The following is a 23,568-nucleotide window of genomic DNA, read 5'->3' on the forward strand; positions in this document are numbered from 1 at the left end:
GTATACAGCAGAAAAACCTAATACAAATTCATATATATATATATATATATATATACATAAAGAAAATTATTACTATTGTATTTTTTTATTTTAAAATTTCCTTTTTTTAAAAAACATCACTTGGCTGAATTAACCCTCCTGTGATGATGCAGGGCATATTGACCCATTTTAAAGTTCAAAAATCAAAAAAATAAAATAAAATTGAATGTATTTTTTCAGTATGAAACTTATTCTGCTTGGCTTAAGTAGCATTATCAACATATAAAGTGAAAATGGTTTATTTCACGGTTTATTTCAAGTTAATAAGAGTAGCAAAAGTGCATCCGATGCATTTGTATGTTATCCTGTTGTGTTTGTTCCTTTTCCCCTTGGTGTCTCTGGCTCTTGAGGTGAATTCCCAGCATTTGGTGTGTTCTGGTGGCTCAAACCCTGGTTATAGGTTGTTGAAAGTCTGGTTGATTTTGTTCTGTTTGAAAGGGTTGTGTAATGAGTTAGTTCTTAGTATGTCAACATCACAATTCTTCACAAATGTCTTACAGAAGTAAAATTATGTATGGCAGGCAACTTCCTTCAACTCAATGAGAACAAAATCTGAAATTCTTTTACTTGGTCTGGCGGCAAAAAGAACCCAGATAAAGAAAAAACCTAGATAAATGATCAAATCATGTGAAAACATCAGCAAAAAAGATCTGAGTTATTTTAGATCCCCCTTTGAGTTGGGATGCAGTCTGAGGTCCTCTGGCAATGCTCTGCAGGCTGTCCCAAGATCTAAACTGAAAACTAAAGGTGACAGGGCATTTGTGGAAAGTTGTGTCTTCATACTCAAGACACGCCTTAATAATAAAGTTTTTATTTTGTGAATTTGTGGTAATATTGAACATTTTACCTCCCTGCTTTTTTGAAAAGTGCTGTATGAATGAAAGTATTATTATTACTATCATTATTATTGTTATCATTATTATAAATCCATTGATTTTAAACTTTTAAAGGGTTTTATGTGGTTTTGTTGATTAAGTTTGTTGATTGGAGTTTACTTTATAGGGGTGCCTTAGGGTGGGGCATAACGAGAAGTTGTTATGGGCCAGGACAGTCATCAGAAAAAAATAATATCCATTGAAATAAGTCTGTTAAGTAGACCTGAAGCAAGTAGACTAATTCATTTTTCTTAGTTGTAGAATTTCCTTTTTGATAAAGCTTATAGTTAGGGCTGGATCGGGCTTGGACCAGCTGTTAGTTATGCTGCTAGAGGCTTAGACTGCCAGGGACCTGACACACTGGGATCGTGTCTTTCCCTCTCTCTCCTCTGTCTGCCTGTCATTTACTTTAAGTCTTCCTGTCCCATTAAGTACTAACCATAGACCTTTCTGGAGGATCGCTGCCATATAGATGGCCTGCTGCTGTGGACTTACCAGGCTCCAGCTGCTACAACTACTACTGTACATCTCATCTCATATCATCTCTTTCTCTTCATCTCCTCTACCCCTCTTTCCAACCCCAACTAAGTCTCAGCAGATGTCTGTCTAACACGAGTCTGGTTCTGCTCAAGGTTTCTGCCTGTTAAAGGAAGTTTGTCCTTGTTGCTGTAACTTGCTAAATGCTGTAAAGTGTTCTGCTCATGGTGGATTAAGATGAGATCAGACTGAGTCATGCCTGTAAGATGGGACTGGATCTTATCCTGTCTTGATGTTGGGCTTTAGTCAATAATAGAACATAGTAAATCAAATTACTTAAAAGTATGATTGATTGATTGATTGATTGATTGATTGATTGATTGATTGATTGATTGACTGATTGGTTGATTCATTCATTCATTCATTCATTCATTCATTGAGCCTCAGTTTTTGAAAATATTTATCACTGTTCGGATTATTTTCTTATATTCCATAGATCCAACACTAAATTGATTAATTGAGATAATAATTTACTTACTCGCGGAAATGGTTATCAGCTTAAACCAAACTTTTATGTTCAGTAAACAGAGAAAGGATCCTTCACCTTTGCTGTAGCATTAACTTCATTTTAGAATGCAAAATATACATGCTAATATCAAACATAAAGCATTTTCTATGGGGGCGATGATTTAGCTCTGTGGGTCCTCACCGCACTCATCACAGGACCAGTTCCTGCTACAGGTATAATTTGGTGCATATGTCATCCCCCTTCTCTCAAACTCCACATTTGGAAGCCAGTGGCTCAACATTAAAAATAGAGAACACACAGACATAAAAAATGGCAGTGGTTGTTTTCTGAAGGGATTTTGTCTTATTTCTCGTTTTTCTTGAGGACTGTAAAAAGCAGACGGTCCCTGTCATCAAGGGATGCAAATCCGCCTTTTGTTCTCGCCGTGGAGCTGGCCATGGTGCTGAAATGGGTTTCTCAAACTCGTGACACATTATCAACATGGCTACAATATTCACTCTTTGAATGAATGGGGGAAATGCGTTTCAGCGTGTGTTGTAGCAAATGCAGGGCGCGTAATTTTTGCAGGGGAACACACACACACACACACACGCCCTCTCTGAAATCTGGACAGCATGTAAACAATGAGCCCACATGACAGCAGGCTGCACACACCCGACGACACTTCAAAGGAGTCACGATGTGAACCAAAGCAACGATGGCAGCATTAAAGTATTTATTTTAAAAAAGGCAGTACGGCTCTGGCTCTGCCTGCACCGCTAATTCCTTTATTTCCAGCAGCAGAATATCTCCTCGGCTTGTCTCTGATGTTAAGACTGCCATCTGCCATCAGTCACTAAATCCTATTTCCGCCCTTCAACCCCAATATATAAGCCCAGAGTGCAGCTGGGGCCAACACTCACTTCATCAGGCTTTGATCAGGTATAAACGATGAAAAAAATAAAAAAGAAGAAGAATCTGTGCTCCAGAAACGTGATTTGTGTGACTTACACAAAGGATGGTGTTTTTATTTCAGAATGCAGCTGAACAACAACGACATCTGGTGACCAGCTGCAAACAGAAAATTACGCCACTGGTGGTGCTTAAAAATGTGACTTTTCAAACACATTTTTACTATTATTTGTTTAAAGTGGAGGAGGTACACAACACTTAGTATAAAAATATGAGTGTAGAATGAGTTAAAATAAAAGAGTAACAATAGAGTAATGGACTGGATTCAATGATAAGAACAGGATTTTTCAAATGAATTTTCAATCATTCACAAAGCAGTAATTTGCTTATTATAATCAATTTATATAAGTGAACCAGCTGGAGTAGTTAAATGATTTCAGTGCTGTAAACATGTCCATATTCCTATTGGAAATGAAGTGGAAGTAATAAATGTTAAAACATAATAGTACTTCATTATGATGTACTCACTTACGTTCTACTACTGTTTTAAGGTAATGACTAAGCATTCTCAACTCAGCTTTTCTATGAAACACTGATTCCATCATGGATCTTTGTTTGGAAACATGATGCTTGCCTTAAATTTCAAATAAGCAAAAATTTTTATTAAAAAAAAAACTTTTTTTTTTCAGTGAGGACAATTGATATTTTGTCTCTGGACTATTGCAAACCATCAAATTCAGTTTATACTAACTTTTTGGGAGTTTTTTTTTTTTTTCAAAAAAATAAAAAAAATAAATTAAAATAAATTATAAAAATGAAATTGAAAAAAAAGAATGGGACCTACTTTTTTATTAGTAATTTATTTTAATTTTATTTCAAAATGTAAAGCTTTAAAGATGTGAGGCACTTGAAGTAACTTGTTTTGATGCACTGTAAAATAAATCAACACACAACACAATTTGTTTATTTTTAAATGATTACAACTTTATTTTACAACACACCTGCAGATTACAGAGTAATTCTGTCATATTAAAGGTTTGAGAACGACCGTGCTCAATGGAGGTATTAGGTTACTGCGTGTTTTAATGAGTGAACAAAGTTTAAAAAGATTAATAGTCCTGACTGTACTTACTCACTTGGGGCATCGCTGTCCAACCTTCTTTCTCCCCTGTGGCTCATTCTAAACAAACCCAGACAACACACTGACACAGAGAGAGAGAGAGAAACTATTTCATCATTTATCCTTCTCCATACCTTGTATTGATTGTTGTGATTTCCTGCTGGTACCACTCTGTTTCTGATGTATTCAACTGGAAGATTACTCACATCAGCTGCTGCTGCTCAGCATTGAAGTCAGACCATGAAGAAGAGCTCCTGTCACTGCAAGCTGAGCAGGATTCAAAGAGGTCCCCTCCATCACATTACCAGACACATCAAAGTGTGACTCTGGATCCCTGAGGAGCACAACAGAAGGAGGAGGAAGGATGAAACAGGAAGTAGGTTAAAATTCAAGGCAAAGAAAATCTGTTATATTTAAAAGAGAACACTGAACTTGAATGTGCAAAAGGAGACACTTTCAGCTACGAGGATGACGACATTTCTCATGAAAAAAATTATGACAGAAAATAAACATTTTCACCCAGAATATCATAATTAAACATTCAAGTAGCCTGGTTACATGTGTACTACATGAGCTGTGGTCTCTCCTTGGCCCTCAAAGCAGACTAAATAAGATATACTGACACCTGGCGATGGTTGGCTCCTCTGTGCTCTTTACACACAGTGTTCATATAAGGCTGGTACATTATCTGTCCATAATTTGCCGTATAGTGAACAAAAAGCACAACTACGCCGAAAACACGAATATACCTGTGTCGTGGTGTACTTTGCTTTACTTATATTTCTCTTTAAAATCAAACACCGGCCCCTTTAAATTAAAATGGCTGTGTCCTGGACATAATCGATATTTATTGGCCTAAAAAGGCTGCTCAATGCTTAAAGCACGTCTTTGTCGAGGGCAACCTCACTCGAAGCACTTGGCAGTCAGAAAAGAAGTCAAACTTATTCAGGTGCGTGTTTTTGCCTGAGTTTAAGGCCATGACGTTTGATTTTGCGACCAGTCAGTGATCCAAAGGTGACCTGGAAGTAGTTGGAATATATGGGGTTCCCAAAGAGACACACATGGTGGGTCGTGAGATGTCTTCTAGAATGTTTTTTTTTTTTTAAGTTATCTAAAAATAGTACATTTGACCCATTATAGTAAAAATATTGACAAAATTAGAAGCTAAATTTAAAATAAAACCTTGAAAATAGAAAATGTAATGAGTTTTCTGCCTTTCTTTGTTGCCAGATGACTCCTAAGTTTAGAGTTAGTGAACAGTTTGTTAACAAAAGCATCAGTAGCAGAAGGTTCAATCATAACAGCGCAGGAAACACAGCCACATGCTCATATAGGTAGGCAAAATTTCTGCAGACCAGCTAAATGAAGCCACATTAAATCGCTTCGAGGGACAGTGGGGGTCGCGAGTCTTTGGCACCTATATTTTGGGGGTCACGGTCTGAAAAGTTTGGGAAACCCTGCATTAAAGTATCAACATCACGCAGTGACAATACTGCACTCGTTGTATCAGTCATACTTCGACCCTAATATTAGTACTATTAGCCTACTTTATAGTGAAAGTCAAAGATATATGCACCTGTATGGTGCATGTTAGATAAAGGTCGAGCCAACAACTTCCTGCTCCATTCATTAGTTAAATCTACTGTACTGAATTATACTCCATATGAATAAAGCATCACCGTGAGAAGTCAACTCGTCCCTATGCTTAAAAAGGTAGCTCTAATTTTAGCTTCGGTTCAAAAGTTTATGTTTTAAAATATATTTATATTCTAAGCCTATACAAGTGCAATTAATCCTTCAAGTAGTCTTTAAAATTCAAATTTATGAGATATGTTTAAATATGACTAGACAGGGAAATGTCCAAAAAACTGAGTGACTTCAACTGTCAAAAAATGGAGAGAAGGGAAATGAACAACTTTTCTCTGGGATTTAACCAGGAAGATAAAGTTGCATAAAACTATAATAATACTGGTGTACGTAATGTACTTAAATACACTAACCTAGACTAACTCTGAAGGTATTGTGGATGAATTTGTAAATATTTACAATAATCTAATTTCACAAAATTAAATGAAAGCTATAAAACTAAAAATACATTTGATTACTTATCATTTATCAAATGTAATTTACATTTTACGGCCTCAAAAGTCTAGTTAAGCGTGTTTCTTGCGAGTAAATTAGTCAAGAAAGACCTCAATAGCTTGATAATCACTCTTATTGATCATCAATTTGTCTCACAACCTTGATCTCTCACTGAACCTATCAGTGGATAAAGTGAGGCCTCAAGCTAAATCTCACTCCTCTTTTAATGTTGTAGGTTGTCTGAGGAGTCTTTCCCTCTGTCAGGGCTCCACAAGCGCAGAGAAAGATAACAGTCTGTCGGGACCGATTTAAGTTTTAAGTCACAATGTTTGCAAAGGCACCAAGTTAATTGATTAAGTAAAGATTGGACGAGGACAAAGTTATGCAGCTTTGAGAACTTAGAAATTACTTGGAGTTAAAAAAGATCAGACCAGCCAACTTAATAAATGAGAAGAATAACAAATGTCACTGAAAGCAATCTAAGGAAAACTTCATTCTTGCAGGCCAGTCTGTTAAACATTTGTAAAACTGCTAGATAGCAAACTAAAACAAAAATATCTAAAACAAGAGATCCGTTTGTCTTAAATGTACTTAGTATTTGTTACTAATTTGGGGTCTCTTAGGGGGTGGGTGGCTGAAAAAGTACTTGAATATTTGATTCAACAAATTCAGACATAAAATGTCCTCACAGGTTGTAAAATGTAACCTGAGAGGACATTCCTTTATCAATAAAAGAAAAGTTGAGGATTTAAACGCACTAGTTATAAATATATTGAATTTGGATTGTTTATGATTTGTCCGAATAGATACTTCTATGTTTTACTACCTCACTGTAGGAACAGCAAGTACCTTAGTGGCACAAAACTTGCATTTTTTAAAATGTATTCAATATATAAATGCAGCAAATGACACTGGAGTAATGAAATTAGGCCCGCCTGTAAAGCGTTTGTAATTCTATTAAAGATATGACAGGAAACTGCATTTTAAAGTGTGATGAAATATTGTCATGAAAGGCAAAGTAGAGTTCACAACAGTTTAAGATCATATAAGCTACCTTTTTTTGAATCACAGTAGACTTCTACGAGATAAAGAACATCTAGTTTCTCTGGTTTTGCACTGACCGATGAAGTTTCGTTTGGGCACGCTCATATGTGATGTTCACACGGTAGCTTATATTTTAGGAAAGTGGTGCGACAGTGGAAAGAGAAAAACAACACACATTTTCAAACCCAGATTTTATTAGACAGTACATGTAAAACGAAACTGAAGGCGAGTTTCTTCATCTCCTCCAAAAAATGCATTTCTTCTGCGTCGCTGTTGGGAGGCTGAAAAGAGTAACTCTCACACCTCTCTCTCCCTTCTGAATAGACTTGTGCCGCTCTGAATCAAGGAACTTAACGAGACGGAAAAACTATCGCCGGAGGAAGACTGCGCACTAATAGAGAGAGCATCGCTTCACAGATAAAACATTTGGAGTTGGAACAATGAAATTAATTATCCCAAAATATGCTACCCTAGAACATAAATTCTATGGCAAGTTCTACTAAAGTTTTTGCTACTCAAAGTGAAACTCAAATGTATGTTTATCAGGAGTTACTGAGATACTGCTGATGTGGAAAAGAAACGGTCAAAACTGCTCGTGGAACAACTAAATAACAGCAGAAACATTGCATCGACTACATTCTGTCTCTTAGCAAAAATAATCCTCATGATTTAACGTCTGTGACTGGTTAACTTTCACATGACCGCATGCACACACGAACCATGCACGCACTCTGACCTGTATCAAACTGAATCTCATTTACAAATATAATGCAATGCTTCAAACTAGAGCAAATAACACAGAAAGTGAATTATATATATCCACCTCTTATTTTCTTTCTCTTCTGTCTTCTTCAGCCCAGCAGCCCTCTCAGAGATTACGATTTCTTTCACTCCTCCTGGTGATGTCTCTGTTTCGTCCCCAACCTTCTTTCCCGCCATGCTTCTCCTGGTGTGCTACTGAATTCATTACTCTGCAGTATCACCTCTTCTGCCGATGCCCCCCTCAATCTCTCCATATTTATTTGCTCATGTTTTCCATTCTCAAGGTATTGTTTGGACACAAAGTTCCCGCCCTCTGCCTTCATGACGTCCACAGTGATTTTAAGAGCTCAAAGCTACATGTCCCATCAGTACCTCGGGGGAAGAAAGGGTCTTTTCGGGGGGAACATTGGACCAGCGTTCCCCCCTCCTCTTGGAACTGGACGTTTGCCTCTTAACCTCGGATCAGGGCCGTGCTGGAATTGAGGATGAAATGGCGGACGTGGGGGGCGTTGCAGGCCAGGCGGACCTCTTGGGCGTAGATGGTGTGCTGGATGAGGAGGTCGATGCGGAGGCCGCAGACCGGGATGATGGATCTCTGGATGATGAGGTGGTTGCGGTCGTCTTGGAGTGTAGTGGTGAGGAGGAGGGGGGCTGTGGCGTTGGTATTCATGAGCGTAGTAAGGGTCCTCTGAGGGGGAGTGAGAGGGAGTGAGGCGGCCTCGGACTCTGGGGTACTGGTGTGAAGGACTGGCTGGTCTGTAATATGGATCCTCAGGGTGGTGGTAAGGGTCGTCTTGAAAGAAAGGGGTTTCGTGGTGGGGGTTGCCATGGTACAAATCGTCTGGGTGAGGGCGGAACTCTTCCAAGTGAGGAAGGTGAGGTCGGTCTCGGCCGTATGACGCATCATCTGGATTAAACATGGATTTGTGTTGATGGTCGTGGACCACCATTCCGCTGATGACGCTGTCTGCTTTGGGTCCAATCACATTGGCTGTGTCCGGGTGGGGCATCAGCTGCTGCTCTTGGGGGATAATGGAACTGTTTGTTGCGGCATGAGAGTTGTCAAAGCCTTGAGGACGCGGAGGAAGATTTGGGACAGGAGGGAGGGAACTTGGGAAGAAACTAGGGGTTGTTTCTGGGCCCTGCTGGAACCCTGGAGGTTTCTGACTTGGACATGTTTGGTACGGATAAAGTCCTGATGTCTGGTTCACTCCAGGCACAGCAACATTGTAGCCTCTGGGTTGTTGAGAGCCCCCCTCAGGGTAGTTGTCCCCATACCAACCTCTTTCACGCCCCGTATGAAAGCCTTCAGCTGTGTGTGTGCTGCTGGCACCGCCTGGGGCTCTTTCTCCAGGCACTGGCCCTCCTGATGGTGCAGGAACCTGCTGAAAATGTGCAACAGGTGCAGTAATCCCATGCTCTGAACGCTCTTGTCCACCATACTGGTACTGCTGGTGGACTTGACCATTCTGAGCCACTCCTGGCTGCAGGTGAGGGAGGCTGGGGTTCTGCTGTGCTGCAACAGAGGCTGTTCCAAATGTTTCTCTAACAGATGATTTTTTATTTGTGCTGGAACTGAATGGGGCTGTCGCAGGCGTGTCCATGATTTCATCTTGAGTTGGGGTGCCTCCGCCCTCATCGCGCACTGGGGTGCCCTCCTGTGTGTCTGGCTCGGGTACTGGGCTGAGGTTATTCCTTCCCTGCGCTGGCCGTGCAGGAAAGTCCAGGTCGAATGCAGAGAAAGCAGAGTTCCCCTGCAGGAAATTGTGGATTTTAGATTCTAAACTCTGAGAAGAAGAGGACGGCTCTGGATCTGTGATCAAGTCCATGTCTCTGTGGAGAGCCTGGGCAAGGGCAGAGGCTGGGTTTGCAGTCTGAGGGGGCGGTTTGGGTTGTGAGCTTGTGCTCTGCTGTACAGTGGAGCTGATTGAAGAGGGTGCAACCGAGGAGAGAGACAGGCTCTGAGAGGGGGCTGTTGATGCAGATGTGGATGAGCGAGAGGGAGAGGGGGGAACCTTGCCTGTACTGGAGGAGTCTGAGGAGACATTAACAGCCGGGCTGCTCAGAAGAGAAGTTATACCTGAGTGAAGACAGGGAGAGTAAATCAATAAACGCATGACAGGAAACAAGTTCCTGACATGAGGTTAAGTTTTTAACTCCTGATTCTCACCCTCATGGCTGCGTTTGCCGTGTACTTTGGAGAGAGCACCAAGGAGATCGGCAGGACACACATCCACCTTGGAGAGGAGGCTTACAATTGAACTGGCATCCTGAGGAATCAAGGAGGCAGCGGGTGTAGTCTTCAATGAGGAGGTAGCTGCAGGAGGACTCTCCACTGCTGGTCCTGCGAGACAGGGAAGTCTAACTTTAAAGAGTCGTGTTTGAAAAGCAAAGCACTCAAAACTATTACAGGAGGATGTTAGGATTTAAGGACAATTATGACCAAAAGGTGAAAAGTTAAATTATATATATATATATATTCAAAGCCCCTTTCACTCACCTGTGTTCTTCATGACTGATTTTAAACTGCTAAGGATGGAACCTATTTTACCCAGGTCAACATTTTCCACAGCCACTGTGGGAGCTGCTACGGGGGGCGTGACCTGTGTAACGGGCTGCTCTGCTGCCACTGATGGCTCTGTTTTCGCAGTGACTGGATCGGGCACCTCTGAGTGGGAGGGGCGCTCTATCTCCTCCTCAACTGAGGACAAAAATGTGGTAGAGAGGGACAGTTTGGACACCATCAGAGAAGCACTTTATGTAATGAAACAAGACAAATGTAGTTATTTAGGGTTGGGTATTAGACAACAGAATTAATTTTGTCATTGTGTATCTGCAAGGAGATTATTTATGGGACCAGAGGAGTCACTGCCAATAAATTAATGGAGGGGAACATGCTGCTAAAAACAGTCGATCAAGCTTCCTGTGAAAAACAAAATTGTGCCAGTCATCGAGCTAAAAAATAACATTTGGAGGGCAGATCTATTTTTGCAGCAATCTTTAAAAGACAAGTTAAAACACAAAACTCCATCATATTTTTTACTGACATATGATCCTGTAATGGTTATGAGGCAATGTGCTTCTTGATGTTGAGTTCAATGATTAATATGATTAGAGAAAAATAATTACAATAAAAATATTCTTACATGTCTAATAAACAGATGTTTTCCTCGTATGTAAGCTGGTAAATGGTCAAGATCTCTCACATCAGAGTTTAGAGAGATATCTAACCCAGAACATGCATAACAAACAAACAAACAAACAAACAGAAAAACAAAGATGCTTTGGTTGTGGCTAAGAAAAAGTTAGCCAGGAATAAAAATCAGGAGGATGATGGATATTTGGCTGTTAAAATGTGTCTAATTTTAATATGATCAATCTGTGGGTGTGAAAAAAGTCTCAGTTAAATAAGCTGGCTCACAAATTGGAAGGAATGCTTGGATGGTTGACATATGAAAGCTGCCATTGGAGAGATTTCTGCATTATTCATCGACTCGATCACCTATTTTTGGTGGCGCTTCTTGATTTCATTATTTTACACATTTTATCAGCCAGCAGCATGAATCACAAACAGCATCCTCACCTATAATCCCACCGGTGTCCATTTCTTCGTCGGAGAGCTCCATGTCTTCAACCTCCAGTCTGTCATTCTCCCCGTGAGCCTCCGTCTGTTTGGGGGATCCGCCAAGAGAGGACAGGGGGCTCGGGGCTGGGGGCTCTGCATCATCGTCCATAGCAGAGCCGTCGAGGTCTGGATCTGGGTGAGCTAATTCCATCTCGTGAAAAGGGGACTCTGAGCCGGTTGGAGACGGTGCGTCTGCAGAGGGGGAGGGGATGGGTGACTCGTCCAGGTCTGGTAAGTTAGCCTTCAGGGCGTCCAGCTTGCGCTTAAGGTGGGTAACACGGTTTGCAAATGTCTGGTAGGCCTTCAGAGGAGAGGTAATGAGAAAATATAAACAAAAACATGCCTTCATATCCACCATGAGATTCATTTTCATACACATCTGCTCATTTTAAGTGTAATTTGGCTCAAAACTGAGGAAATCATCTTGAATACACACTTTACTGTTTGTCATCTACCCACAATGATCAAAGGTGGTTCTCGGCTTGTTGTGAGCAAGAAGAGAAACAAGAAAGTTGACTCACATTAGCAACAATCTTGACCTCCTTGTACTGCATCTCATAGAAGACATCTGCGTTGCTGAGAGCCTCCATGAGTGGAGGCCCTTTTTTGCTCTCTTTGTCAAGGAACTTTACAAACTCCTGCAGCTGTGCACTCCCCTCCTCAAAGTCCTTGGAGAACTTCTTTCCTCCAGCTTTATCTGTAAGAGAAACAGCATGAAAGGTTGGCTTTAGAGGCAGTGTGAGCAAGAGGAGGCACAATGCTGACATTGAGGCCAAGAAGATGTGTCTGTTGCACAGTCGAAGATGACTTCAGAAGGCACCTTTGAGTTTTCTGAGGGCCTCAGTACTGCAGATGTCAACCCTCATAGCTGCCAGCTGTTTCTCTCTCAGGTCGACATCCTCCAAAGATCTCTTGCACTTAGACAGTTGGTCGATAAGTGCCTGCGGCTAAAGCAGAAGGAGCAGACAGCCACAAAGTCACACACAAGTCCGACAGACACACTCAAATAGTGTAAGGGAGATAAATAGACATCTATGTGCTATACGACTTTAAATACACATATCTGTCACATTGCAAGTTTCTTAAAGGCATAGTTTATCTTCAAATTTGCATGCTGTGCTTACCACAAACTCAGCAAGAACCTTGGAGCGCAGATCTGCTTTAGACTCAACAGGAGCTTCAAAATAAAGAAGAATAAATAAGTTACAGCTCACATCAAACAGCTAAACATTGTTTGTATCATCATGGACAACACTCAGGTTTTAAAAACAGGCTCGAATAACAATCACAAAAACAAACTGTAGCCGAAAGAAAAACACAACTAAAGCAAAGTCTTTGTTTTCTGAATTTAATAAATGATTAATGAAATCGTTCAGGGCCTCTTGAGTACCCGTGCATGGTCATATAAATCTAATACAGCTGCACAAGACACATGAAAAGGCCAGTGTACATGCCAGATTGAAAGTTCTTTATATTGACCACCATATTCTAAATCTGTGAACTTTTTGGCATGTTAACTCAGGATTCAAATTCTTAATAAGTCTCATAATTTATATATCAATCAATCAGACTTTATTTATAAAGCGCTTTTCATACAATGATATTGTAACACAAAGTGCTGTAAAATCCATCCTAATCCCAACGCAGCCCCGACCCCAAACCCACCCCACAATCCTAAGGTGAAGAACACAATATATACAACAATAGTAATAAAACCAAAATAAATAAAATAAATAAATACAAAATAAAAAATAAGTTGCTGAACTAACTGAGTAAACAAACGCTCTCATGACATCTTAATGAGGAAACCCTGGAGGTAAAATAAGATGTTAAAACTCAACACAAGAAATTAAAATCATCAAAATAGAACACATTACTAAGATAATAAAAAAATATATATATATTAAACCATTAAAATAAAATAAGATGATATACTTAAAATTAACAAATAAATAAAAGAAAATAAATTACTAAGATAATAAAACACTAAAATATTAAGCCATAAAAGGGAAATAAGACGCTATACTTAAAAAAAATAAAATAGAATAAAAAGTGACTAAAATTTGAACTTGATGATAAATAAATAAATAAAACTGTTATGAGAATGAAACTCAGTTAAAAGCGAGACTAAAAAGGTAGGTCTTGAGTTTGCTCTTAAAAAAGTTTAAGCTCTGTGCAGCCCTCAGATCTTGTTACTTTACAGATCTGACTTATAATAAATGTTCTTCTTTCTCTCAAAAGCGGAGAGAAGAAAAGTACTTAAAGCACAAGTAGCACCATTTTTTTTTTAAAGCTCTAACTGAGCCCTGATAAAATATCTGAAATAGAAGTCATTTCACTAAAAGGTGCTTTCCTTATGTCCTCAAACAGGACAAAAAACACACAGAATAAACCTCATTCGTAATATCACTCTGCTCACATACCAAACAGTCTGTTCTCCTGAGGAGCGACTTTGAACCTGCCACTGTAAGAATAAAAATGTCAAACAGAAAGTGGGAAATGAAATTAGTAAACACGCTTACTTTTTTGTTCCACAGGCGTCTCAGGAGGAGACTCCTCCTTCACTAAACTGTTCCTCAGCTCGGTGATGAGTGTCCCTGAATACACAGACCTGTCCTCCCAGATGGACAGTATCCTCTCCACTGATTTAATTACCTTGGGGTCACCTTCAGAGCTGCAGAAAGGAAAGGGGGTGACATAATAAAGACATGGGAGACAGGCAGAGTAATTCATGTTATAGGTCGTTATGACATGTCCTTATTTATGTGTGAGGGATTTCTTTAAATGAGTAAAACAAAGGCTAGGACAGAGGGGACAAACAACAAAGGAAAGGAAGGAGAGGAAAACTGCACAAACTTTATGACTGCATTAAATACAAAAACATTTTTAAACACTACTTACTTGAGGAGCACGAAGGCGTCCCGAAGCACCTCGGCAAACGCGGTGCGGTAGACGATGGCATTCTTCCTTTTACAGTTCTGAATGATGTCATTGGCGAGATAAATAAGGTTGAGTCTGCGTGCGGACTCAGCTGTGAGAGGAGAAGAAAGACATATGTTGGAAACTGCTGTGGTCAAATAATCAGGTAAGAGGCTTATGTTTTTAATAATTTTCAGATATTTGTAGACGTCAATAATGCTTCAATGTATTGACTCTCTCCAGCTGAGCTAGTTGTGCTTCTCTGTACAGCTTCAAAATGAAAAGCACTCATCACTCATGAACAGAACCTTCATTTATTTTAAAGCAGTCTTACCAGCAGCCAAAACAAGATCATGTCATGGTTGCAGGTAAAACAAACCCATCAAAGCTGTTATTGATATCTTTCATAACAAGAAAAAATCCCCACTATAGTTAACTTCAAATACTGTACAATAATTCAATAATTAATCTAGTTTAAAGACCCTTACTTATGAATTAAATAACGTGTTTTATCATATATCTACAGCAATAAGAGAACATGCTCTCATGAATAAAACTCAACAAGCATTAGAATAGATCAAATTTCAAATGACAACCATTGCAAGTGCCGACAGATACCCGATTCATATTTTCACTGACTAAGTAAACCTTCTTCCCACAAATCCTTTCTTTACATTAGCATTCTGTTTCAAACGTAAAATGTAGGAACTCCGGGCAAAATGTACGGTGGCCCTGAAGGACAAAACAAATGTACAAAAGATGAAACACTTTTACAAAGTTGGAACACTTTTACCATTTCTGAAACAAATTAACATTTTATTTCTACAGAAAGGGAATGTGCCAAATACCGGAAGTGATCCGGAAGTGATCGAGTGAGGGGTCATTTAGTTTGTCTTAATGGAGAGAAACCAAACAGAGATGGACATGGTTTACATATTAGGACATCCTCAGGTCTCAGAGAGAGGTGTCAGACCTCAGATGAAAAAGCATCATGTCTCCGGAAAAGCTCCATCATATCTCCGCAAAACCTTCATCATGTGTCAGAATTCAGATGAAACGGCCTCAGACCACATCGCCTCAGACTAAACGGAGTCAGACTTAACAGTAAAAGTGTTCCTTCGTTTTTAAAATTGTTTTCTTAAATGTAAATTTGTTTTGGTCTTGGTAAAAGTGTTTGGTTTTATAAAATGCAAAAAAGTTTTCCAAATTTGTAAATTTGTTTTGTTCTTCAGGGCCACCGTAACAATGAGGCCAAAGATCATAAACCCCCTTCATGTTTTCACCAACAGCTTCAACCACTATATGTACAGTCCCGTTCACACATGCACTTCATGACTATACATTTCCAAACTTACACCAGGTGGGGTGCAAGTGTGAACGCAAATGTGGGAAATTTTCAACCTGACTCCACACAGAAAAATGTCCTACTAGCCCTAATATCCTTTTGGGTAAAGTTTGGGAGTCAGGAGAATTCACTGTAAGCAGGGGGCAAGCAGTATGGAAGGGGGTGATGTTTATATGGTGTACTTGGTGTTCTGTCTGGTTCAGCTGATTATTTGACAAATGCAAGAGTAGCACAAATTGATAGCAGAGGCTTTCAGTTTGTGCAATTTGTTCATGTTTTCAGGTCATAAAGCAAATCAGAAAACACTACAGCAAATCAGAAAACACTACGACAAATCAGAAAACACTACAGCAAATCAGAAAACACTACAGCAATTCAGGAAACACTACAACAAATCAGAAAACACTACAGCAATTCAGGAAACACTACAACAAATCAGAAAACACTACAGCAATTCAGGAAACACTACAACAAATCAGGAAACACTACAACAAATAAGAAAACACTACAGCAATTTAGGAAACACTACAACAAATAGAAAAACACTACAACAAATAAAAAAACACTACAACAAATCAGAAAACACTACGGCAATTCAGGAAACACTACAACAAATCAGAAAACAAAACCAAAGTATAGATCGGTCCAGTCAGCGACGAGTCATGTCCCACAAGGGTACGATTTGAATACTTGGTAAAACACTGATATCAATATCACTGATCACCCCCCCTTTTTTTTCTGGAGACATGATGCTTTTTCATCTGAGGTCTGACACCTCTCTCTGAGACCTGAGGATGTCCTAATATGTAAACCATGTCCATCTCTGTTTGGTTTCTCTCCATCAAAACAAACTAAATGACCCCTCACTCGATCACTTCTGGATCACTTCCGGTATTTGGTACATTCCCTTTCCGTAGAAATGAAATTTTAATTTGTTTCAGAAATGTTAAAAGTGTTCAGTCGTTTGTAAATTTGTTTCCTTAAATGTAAATTTGTTTTGTCCTTGGTAAAAGTGTTTTGCTGATGAAATTTTGCTTTCATAAAATGTAAAAATGTTTTCCGAAATGTAAATTTGTCTCCAACTTTGTAAAAATGTTTCATCTTTTGTAAATTTGTTTTGTCCTTCAGGGCCACCGTATGTAGCAAAGGCTTACACAACACATCTCTGGGTCAAGAAATGAACCACAACTGAACAGCTGTGCAACAAGAGGGCCACAAGAAGACAGTGTTTCAGTAAACTACCCTATACTGCAGCAGCAGACTGAGAGGCACAAAACCTGTAACTGTTTTTACTTTAAACACTTTGAAAGAACAGCCTGGACAACTTGCTGCACCAACAACAACAACAAAAACTGTATCAGCCTCTCTTGCTCTTTGCTCACGGAAGCACACAACATTACAACACAAAGTCAAACAAAGGCAGAAACAAAGGCGATAAGAGCTCCAAAAGGTTAACTCAAGCTCAAGTGAATGTCACACAAGTTAAACAGCTAAGGGGGGAATGTGTTTTGGTATTAAGAGTGAAACAACATTTGTCAGATTTAAGCTGTTAATAGTAATCACAATGTAATTTTAAACTATGAGTAACTACAAGTTGAACTGACTTTTTCTGAGCTTTAAAGAAAAAAAAAACCCAGCATACTAAGGAGATCAGGGTTGACAGTGCAAATGTCATTCTTTATATTCTGCAGTTATTAAAAAGCAATGTTGTCATTATCATCACTTGCCATTATTCCTACACTGCTCTAATAAAAACATGTCAGTCTTTTAAACTTTGTTATCATCTTCTTCTAAGTACATCGCTAACTATTAATTGATTTTCATGTTTTACTGAGAACAGAGTCTGTTTAATTGGTTCTCCTGAGTTTTACAACGACTAGCATGCCCTCTGTCTATCATCCATCAAGGAAAGCAGCCAGAGCAGGGATGCGAGTTGCTTTAATAATCGACTAACACGTTTATTTTTCATTTTTATTTGATTTGTTTATTTTTACAGGAACAGTGTACGGCCATTTAACTGTACCAGAGTTAGCTAAGAGCTTATTTACCTCTGTAGTCCCTGGGCAGGAGACAGAGACAATGCCTCTGTTAAAAACAAACAGTACATCATTTAAACAGCTACACAATAATATAACCACTATACAAAAACAGGGATACATTCACATCAAAAGGATCAGCACAATATTAAAATATAAAAAGCAAAGAGCACTACACTATAAAGTTCATTGTGTTTAAGTGCGATGAGTACATGATAGAGTTGATTTTAGTAGGGATGCACCGAAAAAACAGAATATTGTGATTAACCGAAGCCAAAACTGCGGGCAGTACGCACTTGTCTGGATAAGGGCCAAAAATGTCTGCATCTGTTCTTCCTTTAATCGCAGCACTAAAGCGTCTTCTAAGCAAAGAGGTTGAGATGGACCACGGAGTGAAAACGATGAAAAGTACACTCTTAGAGTCTGTCAGCACACGGCTCACTGAGATCTATTCGGATCCTCTGCACTTCATCGCGGCTGTGCTTGATCCACGTTATAAAGATCATTACGTGGATGTGGGAATAAAGCAGCACGCACGAGAAATGATCCAGGCCGCGATGGATGCGGAGAAGGGGAACAGAGCGCATTAAAAAGGACTCGTCTCTCCGATCCAGATGAGGGGCATGCACCTTCGTTGTCTGATATGTTCAATGAGATCCTTGATTTTAGTGAGGCTAGTACACAGTCAGAGCCATAAATACATGCATGGTCGGGTAGACCGGGGACAGTTGTAACATTTTTGACATTTCTGTCTATAACTTTGAGCTCTTTTAACGCAGTGTGTTCAAACTGCTATACAAACTAGCTGCAACTAAACTGAGCATGTGCAGAGTGAATCAGGTGATTCCTAACTTGTTCCTGATTGGAGCAAGTGTAAGTGTTACAACTGACCCGTGTTACAACTGTCCCCGGTCTCCCTACTAATAATTGGCATAATAAATTATTTCAGTGTTTCGGTTGTCGGCCTGGGTTTCCTCGTTTACCATTTTGGCCAAGAATTTTCATTTCGGTGCATCCCTAGATTTTAGCCATGATTTAATCCTTGACTTAAATTCAACAAAGCTGCAGCACTCTCTGATTTCACTCGATAATGAGTTCAAGAGGTTGTTGCTCTAACAGAGAGGGCTGACTTGCCGACTACAGAAGATCTGTGGTGTATGACACAGTCACCTCTATTTGCCGTCCTAGTTGTTCTTCCACTATCTGCGCACAGATGCATGCTGGTTCTCAACGGCTCACTGAAGATGCTATGAGATATACAGCTTATAAGATAAACCACCTGTACTTACGGATGCACCAATCATACTTTTTAGGTCCCGATACCTGGGCTTTGGTATCTGCTGATACCGATGCTGGACCGATCCGATACCGGTATTGATTCAACAATCTCTACCTGTACTCACAACTTGAGCTCAAATACTTGTTCATGGTAAATCATGAAAAATGCACCTTTGATAGTAGGGATGTAACGGTATTGTAAATATTGCGGTATCTCGGTTTCAACATTCTCACAATAATGGCGTGGCGTGTGACGGTATCAAACAGGGACTCGGAGTACTCCTGCTAGTGTAGTTTTTTTCTGGCACTATTGAGTGGGCCGGTCTGAGAAGCAAACATAATTTCCCATGATCCCCTGCGCAGTGCAGGAAGAGATGGCGGAAAGCACAGAAGGTGGAGCAGAGCGGAAAACTTAAACTAGTGGAATCTCCTGCAAAGTTTAAATCAGAAGTATGGACGCATTTTGGTTTTCCAGTAAACAAAAACGATCGAGGAGAAAACATGACAGACTGTTAGTTATAAAAAACTGTTAGCAGACACTGCCAGACCGCGATCGTCTACACGAGTCGGGGGAATACAAGTAATATGAGAAGGCACTTGATGAATCATCCCCCTGCAGCCGTTTTCAGTGGTGGACAATGAGGGATTTAAAAGGTTCATGAACATGCTTGAGCCAAGGTACAAAATTCCAGTCAGTTTAAAGACACTCAACTGAAAGTTTTTTTTATTTGCTTGTTATTGAAACACACATATAAAGACTTGTTGGTAGTAATAAATGTGATTAGAACACTTGAGCATTATGTTTGTGTTCAATTACAGTAAGTGTGTTAATCCTTATCATTCCCGGCACTTCATTTTCCACAGTATGACATTTTTTCAAAGTCATCTTATTTTTTGACAATACCGCAATAATACCATACCGTGGCCTTAATACCATGACGATATCGTACCGTGAGATTTTGATATTGTTGGATCCCTAATTGATAGATTAAAATCCCATTTTGAAAACCAAGACTGAAGGCTTGCTCTTTCAACCATTACCTCACCAGACAACGGACAACAAGAACCTGATCTACACTACTTTCAAAGATAAGACTATATCTGTGTGTGTTCATTTCCACTACTGAGCTGGGCTGGGGAGGAAGTCTACATTCTGAGACTTGTATATTTGTATGATAAATTTACAAGTGATTCTGTATCTATGGACCTGTATGGGTTTGCATGTATGATTATGCACACTTGTGTCTCCTGACAACAGTATCATTTCTCCAGTCTCATTTGTATGTTTTGCTTTTCTACATTTAAAGAACTAATTTTGAAAATGTAAAAACGTGCCAATTGTAATGTCATTGAATTCTTTTTCAAGAATCATAACTGGCAAAAAAACCAAAAAAAAAAACAGATTTGATGATTTAACTACATAGCAACCATCCTCAAGAGACGCGTCAAACAAGGCAAGACTTAAGAAGTTATCTTTAAACCAGAGTAACCTGTTCGGGGTAATCAATGCTTCATCTTATGTTCCTTCAAGTGCACCAAACACAACACACATTTTGCAAACATTTAGACCACAAGACCATGTAGTATTGCAACACTGACATGCTCTTTTTTTCACATTGACTGTAATGGAAATACACCATGGGAGCACAACATCAAGAAAATAATAATACACATTTGAATGAGATTCAAATAAAGGCTCCCGTTGTCTACAACATTATGTAAAAGTGCAGGATCCAGATGATACTGTTCTTTGGGGGTGCTGCAATTATCAGAGCAAATGTGCCAGGATGCAAATGCCATGACTTCTGTTCTAACCCTGGATGCTTTTCCCATCTGGTTACTTTGAATAGCAACTGCCAGCTGCTGTTCAAGACGCTACAACAAACGAACTCGTAACTCATGCAGTAAGATTCAAATATTTTCTCAAAAGAGAGTTAAAGCTGCTGTTGGTAGTCACAGAGTAAACATCTGTTCAGAGGGAGGGACTTTGAATGTCAACACTATCCCTTCCAACCAGATTTCCTCTTAGCCCCCACAACATAGACCGCCGTGTCTAGTGCCGAACTCAAAACCAATCTGAGGACGGAGCAGGGGCCACTCCTTAACCAATTAGGACGGAGGATTGGAGATTAGCTATGATTGGGCTGTCATAATGGGACTAGGGGAATAATAACATTGCTTGATACATAGGTCATTGGAAAATGCAGAGACTTCACAATAGTCTCAAATTACTTACTGATGTGCATTATGACCTTTTCTCTAAACCCAGCAGAAAAAAAGTAACTTTTTTTTTACACCATTCCTATGGAGCCAAAACAATAACTTTAATGTTTGGTATAGAAAATAAAATTTGGCATTGAAAGCACACCCTGAAACTGAAAAAAAGAAACATTGGCATTGGAACACTTGTATGGTAGAAAAAAAATTGTAACAGCATCAAAACAGGTATTGGCATTAAAAACGTTTCAACTGAAGTTAAAATCACAGGCATCAAATGTTATATTATATTAATTTCTAGAATTTATTGCATTCTAATATGTCCTTGAATGACAATCATATTATATTTATTTGATGTAAAAAAAAAAATCCAATGACAGATTCTTTTTTTCGATGATGTTTTTCTTTTTTTGAATGCTTGTTTTTTTTTTCCAATGATTGTTTTTTTCAGTTTCAACTTTTTGTCACCGTTTCGGCGTGGTGACAGGGAGGGAGGGAGGGACCATGAGGGCGTGATTTACAAATCATTTACCAACAGCAGATTTAATCCCACTTGAAAGGACCTGACAGCATGTCTCTTTGGATTCAGTATTCAAGCAGTATTGGCCAGTCAGGTGCTAAATCAGGATGACTGCACATTTTAAAGTCCAAAGTTCCTAGTGCTCACCAAACAAGCATACATATTGAACAAATGTGTTGCTTTGTTATTCAGAAAAATGTAATGATTACACATGATTCAGAAAAACAAGCTGAAGCTTCATCTGTCAGATTATGAGAGCTACTTACATTTCTTCAAGACCTTGATCCAGTGTCGCACAATCAGGCTGTGGTACTTCTTGTTGTCGATGCACCACGTTGACAGTCCTTGGATCGAGTCCATGGTGTTTGTGACAGATTGAAACTTCCTGTCTAAAGTGGACTCTAACGATCCGCCTGCTGCCATGTCCGAAGAAGGAGCTCCTGCTGCTCTCTATCATTACAGAGCGATAACCGGGGCTAGCACTTAGCTCAGCGTGCTAGGTTAGCACAGATACTATCGCATTCAGCAGCTGCTTAATCTGACATTTTAAACTTTAAATGTTCCAGAAGTTGCTCTAAACACTTTTTATACCCGTGAGGTTCACACTGTGGGCTTCTGTATCGCAGCTTAAGGCATAAATATCACGTCACATTTAGCACTTGTGCTTAGCGCCGAGCAGCATACTGGTGATTTCTCTGTGTGGGTCTGTTTACTCCTCTTACCGCGAGAAACAAGAACACTTCCGCAAACTACACGAGGATATTGCGCCACCCAGTGCCACGGAAGTTATTAAACTGCACGCACACCATTACTAGTGCCCTCTACTGGGTGTTATAGGTGACGTAGTAAACTATTTATTGTGCAGTGAGTCTCACAGCAGTGGATTAAGTCTTAAACTCGGTTACCTAATAGAAGTAACAAAGCTGTAACAACAACGTCGTTGAGGTAGATGAATATGCAGTGGATAGAAAAAGTCTACACCCCCCATGTTAAAAGCCAGGTTTTGTGATGTGAGGTTTTTCAAAACATATCTGTAGTTAGTCACTTTATTTACACTTATTTTTTGCTGTCTCATTATTTTCAGTTACTATCCACATGCCACCTTAAGAATTTAATTACCTGACCTTCCTGCTAGAAGCTGGAGCTCTTTTAGGTGGGTTGTTCCAATAGAAAGCAGTTTGATAATGCGTGAGTATAGTTTAATATGGAATCATTTTGACTGTATTGCTTACTTATTGTAGTTAACTTTATTCATTGATTTTGATTCAATTAGGAGTAATTCTTCTAGTGATGACTGCTAGTTTGGCAGCTGTGGTTATTTATTTTCAAAGTAGAATTTCTCATAAATTAGGCTACTTTCTTAGTGAAGTTTTTCCCTTTTTGTATTCAACTAGTAACATTTTTCTCAAATCATACGTCATATACCATATATACAAAATGATCACCTTTCCACAGACCATGCAAGATACCTTTTATACCATATGAAATAAAAAACATACATTCTTTAACCTGGATAGAATTTGAAAGGAAGTAATATTGTACAGTGGATAGCAAAAGTCTACACACCCCTGTTGAAATGCCAGGTTTTGTGATGTAAAAAAATGAGACCAAGATAAATCATGTCAGAACTTTTTCTACCTTTAATGTGGCCTATAACATGAACAACTCAATTGTAAAAAAGGAAATCTTTTAGGGGGAAGAATAACATTTTTTCATTTTTTTTAAACCTTTATTTAACCAGATGAGACCCATTTAGATCAAGACCTCATTTACAAGGGGGACCTGGCCAAGAGGTCAGCAGCACACGTC

General features: G+C 39.3%; 1 protein-coding gene across 2 annotated transcripts; it reads right to left on the minus strand.

Annotated features, from left to right (window-relative positions):
- Positions 1 to 3,773: 3,773 nt before the first annotated feature.
- On the minus strand, positions 3,774 to 22,768 carry rprd2a (regulation of nuclear pre-mRNA domain containing 2a). 2 transcript variants are annotated; one of them, XR_004634330.1, is made up of 12 exons: positions 22,026 to 22,768; positions 14,346 to 14,475; positions 13,967 to 14,118; positions 12,569 to 12,621; positions 12,265 to 12,391; positions 11,966 to 12,141; positions 11,403 to 11,745; positions 10,320 to 10,520; positions 9,990 to 10,163; positions 7,881 to 9,899; positions 4,138 to 4,265; positions 3,774 to 4,013 (listed from the first exon to the last, which is right to left on the minus strand). XR_004634330.1 is itself a non-coding variant. In XM_034705089.1 (10 exons), the coding sequence occupies exons 1-10, from the start codon at positions 22,180 to 22,182 to the stop codon at positions 8,185 to 8,187; spliced, it is 3,228 nt and encodes a 1,075-aa protein (XP_034560980.1). In that variant the 5' UTR covers positions 22,183 to 22,522; the 3' UTR covers positions 7,232 to 8,184. The 2 variants fall into 2 exon arrangements, 1 of the variants encoding a protein (XP_034560980.1); XM_034705089.1 differs by lacking the exons at positions 3,774 to 4,013; positions 4,138 to 4,265 and having other exon boundaries at positions 7,232 to 9,899; positions 22,026 to 22,522.
- Positions 22,769 to 23,568: the final 800 nt, after the last annotated feature.

The sequence above is a fragment of the Notolabrus celidotus genome, chromosome 16 (assembly GCF_009762535.1).
Source record: "Notolabrus celidotus isolate fNotCel1 chromosome 16, fNotCel1.pri, whole genome shotgun sequence".
NCBI classification, from domain to species: Eukaryota; Metazoa; Chordata; class Actinopteri; order Labriformes; family Labridae; genus Notolabrus; species Notolabrus celidotus.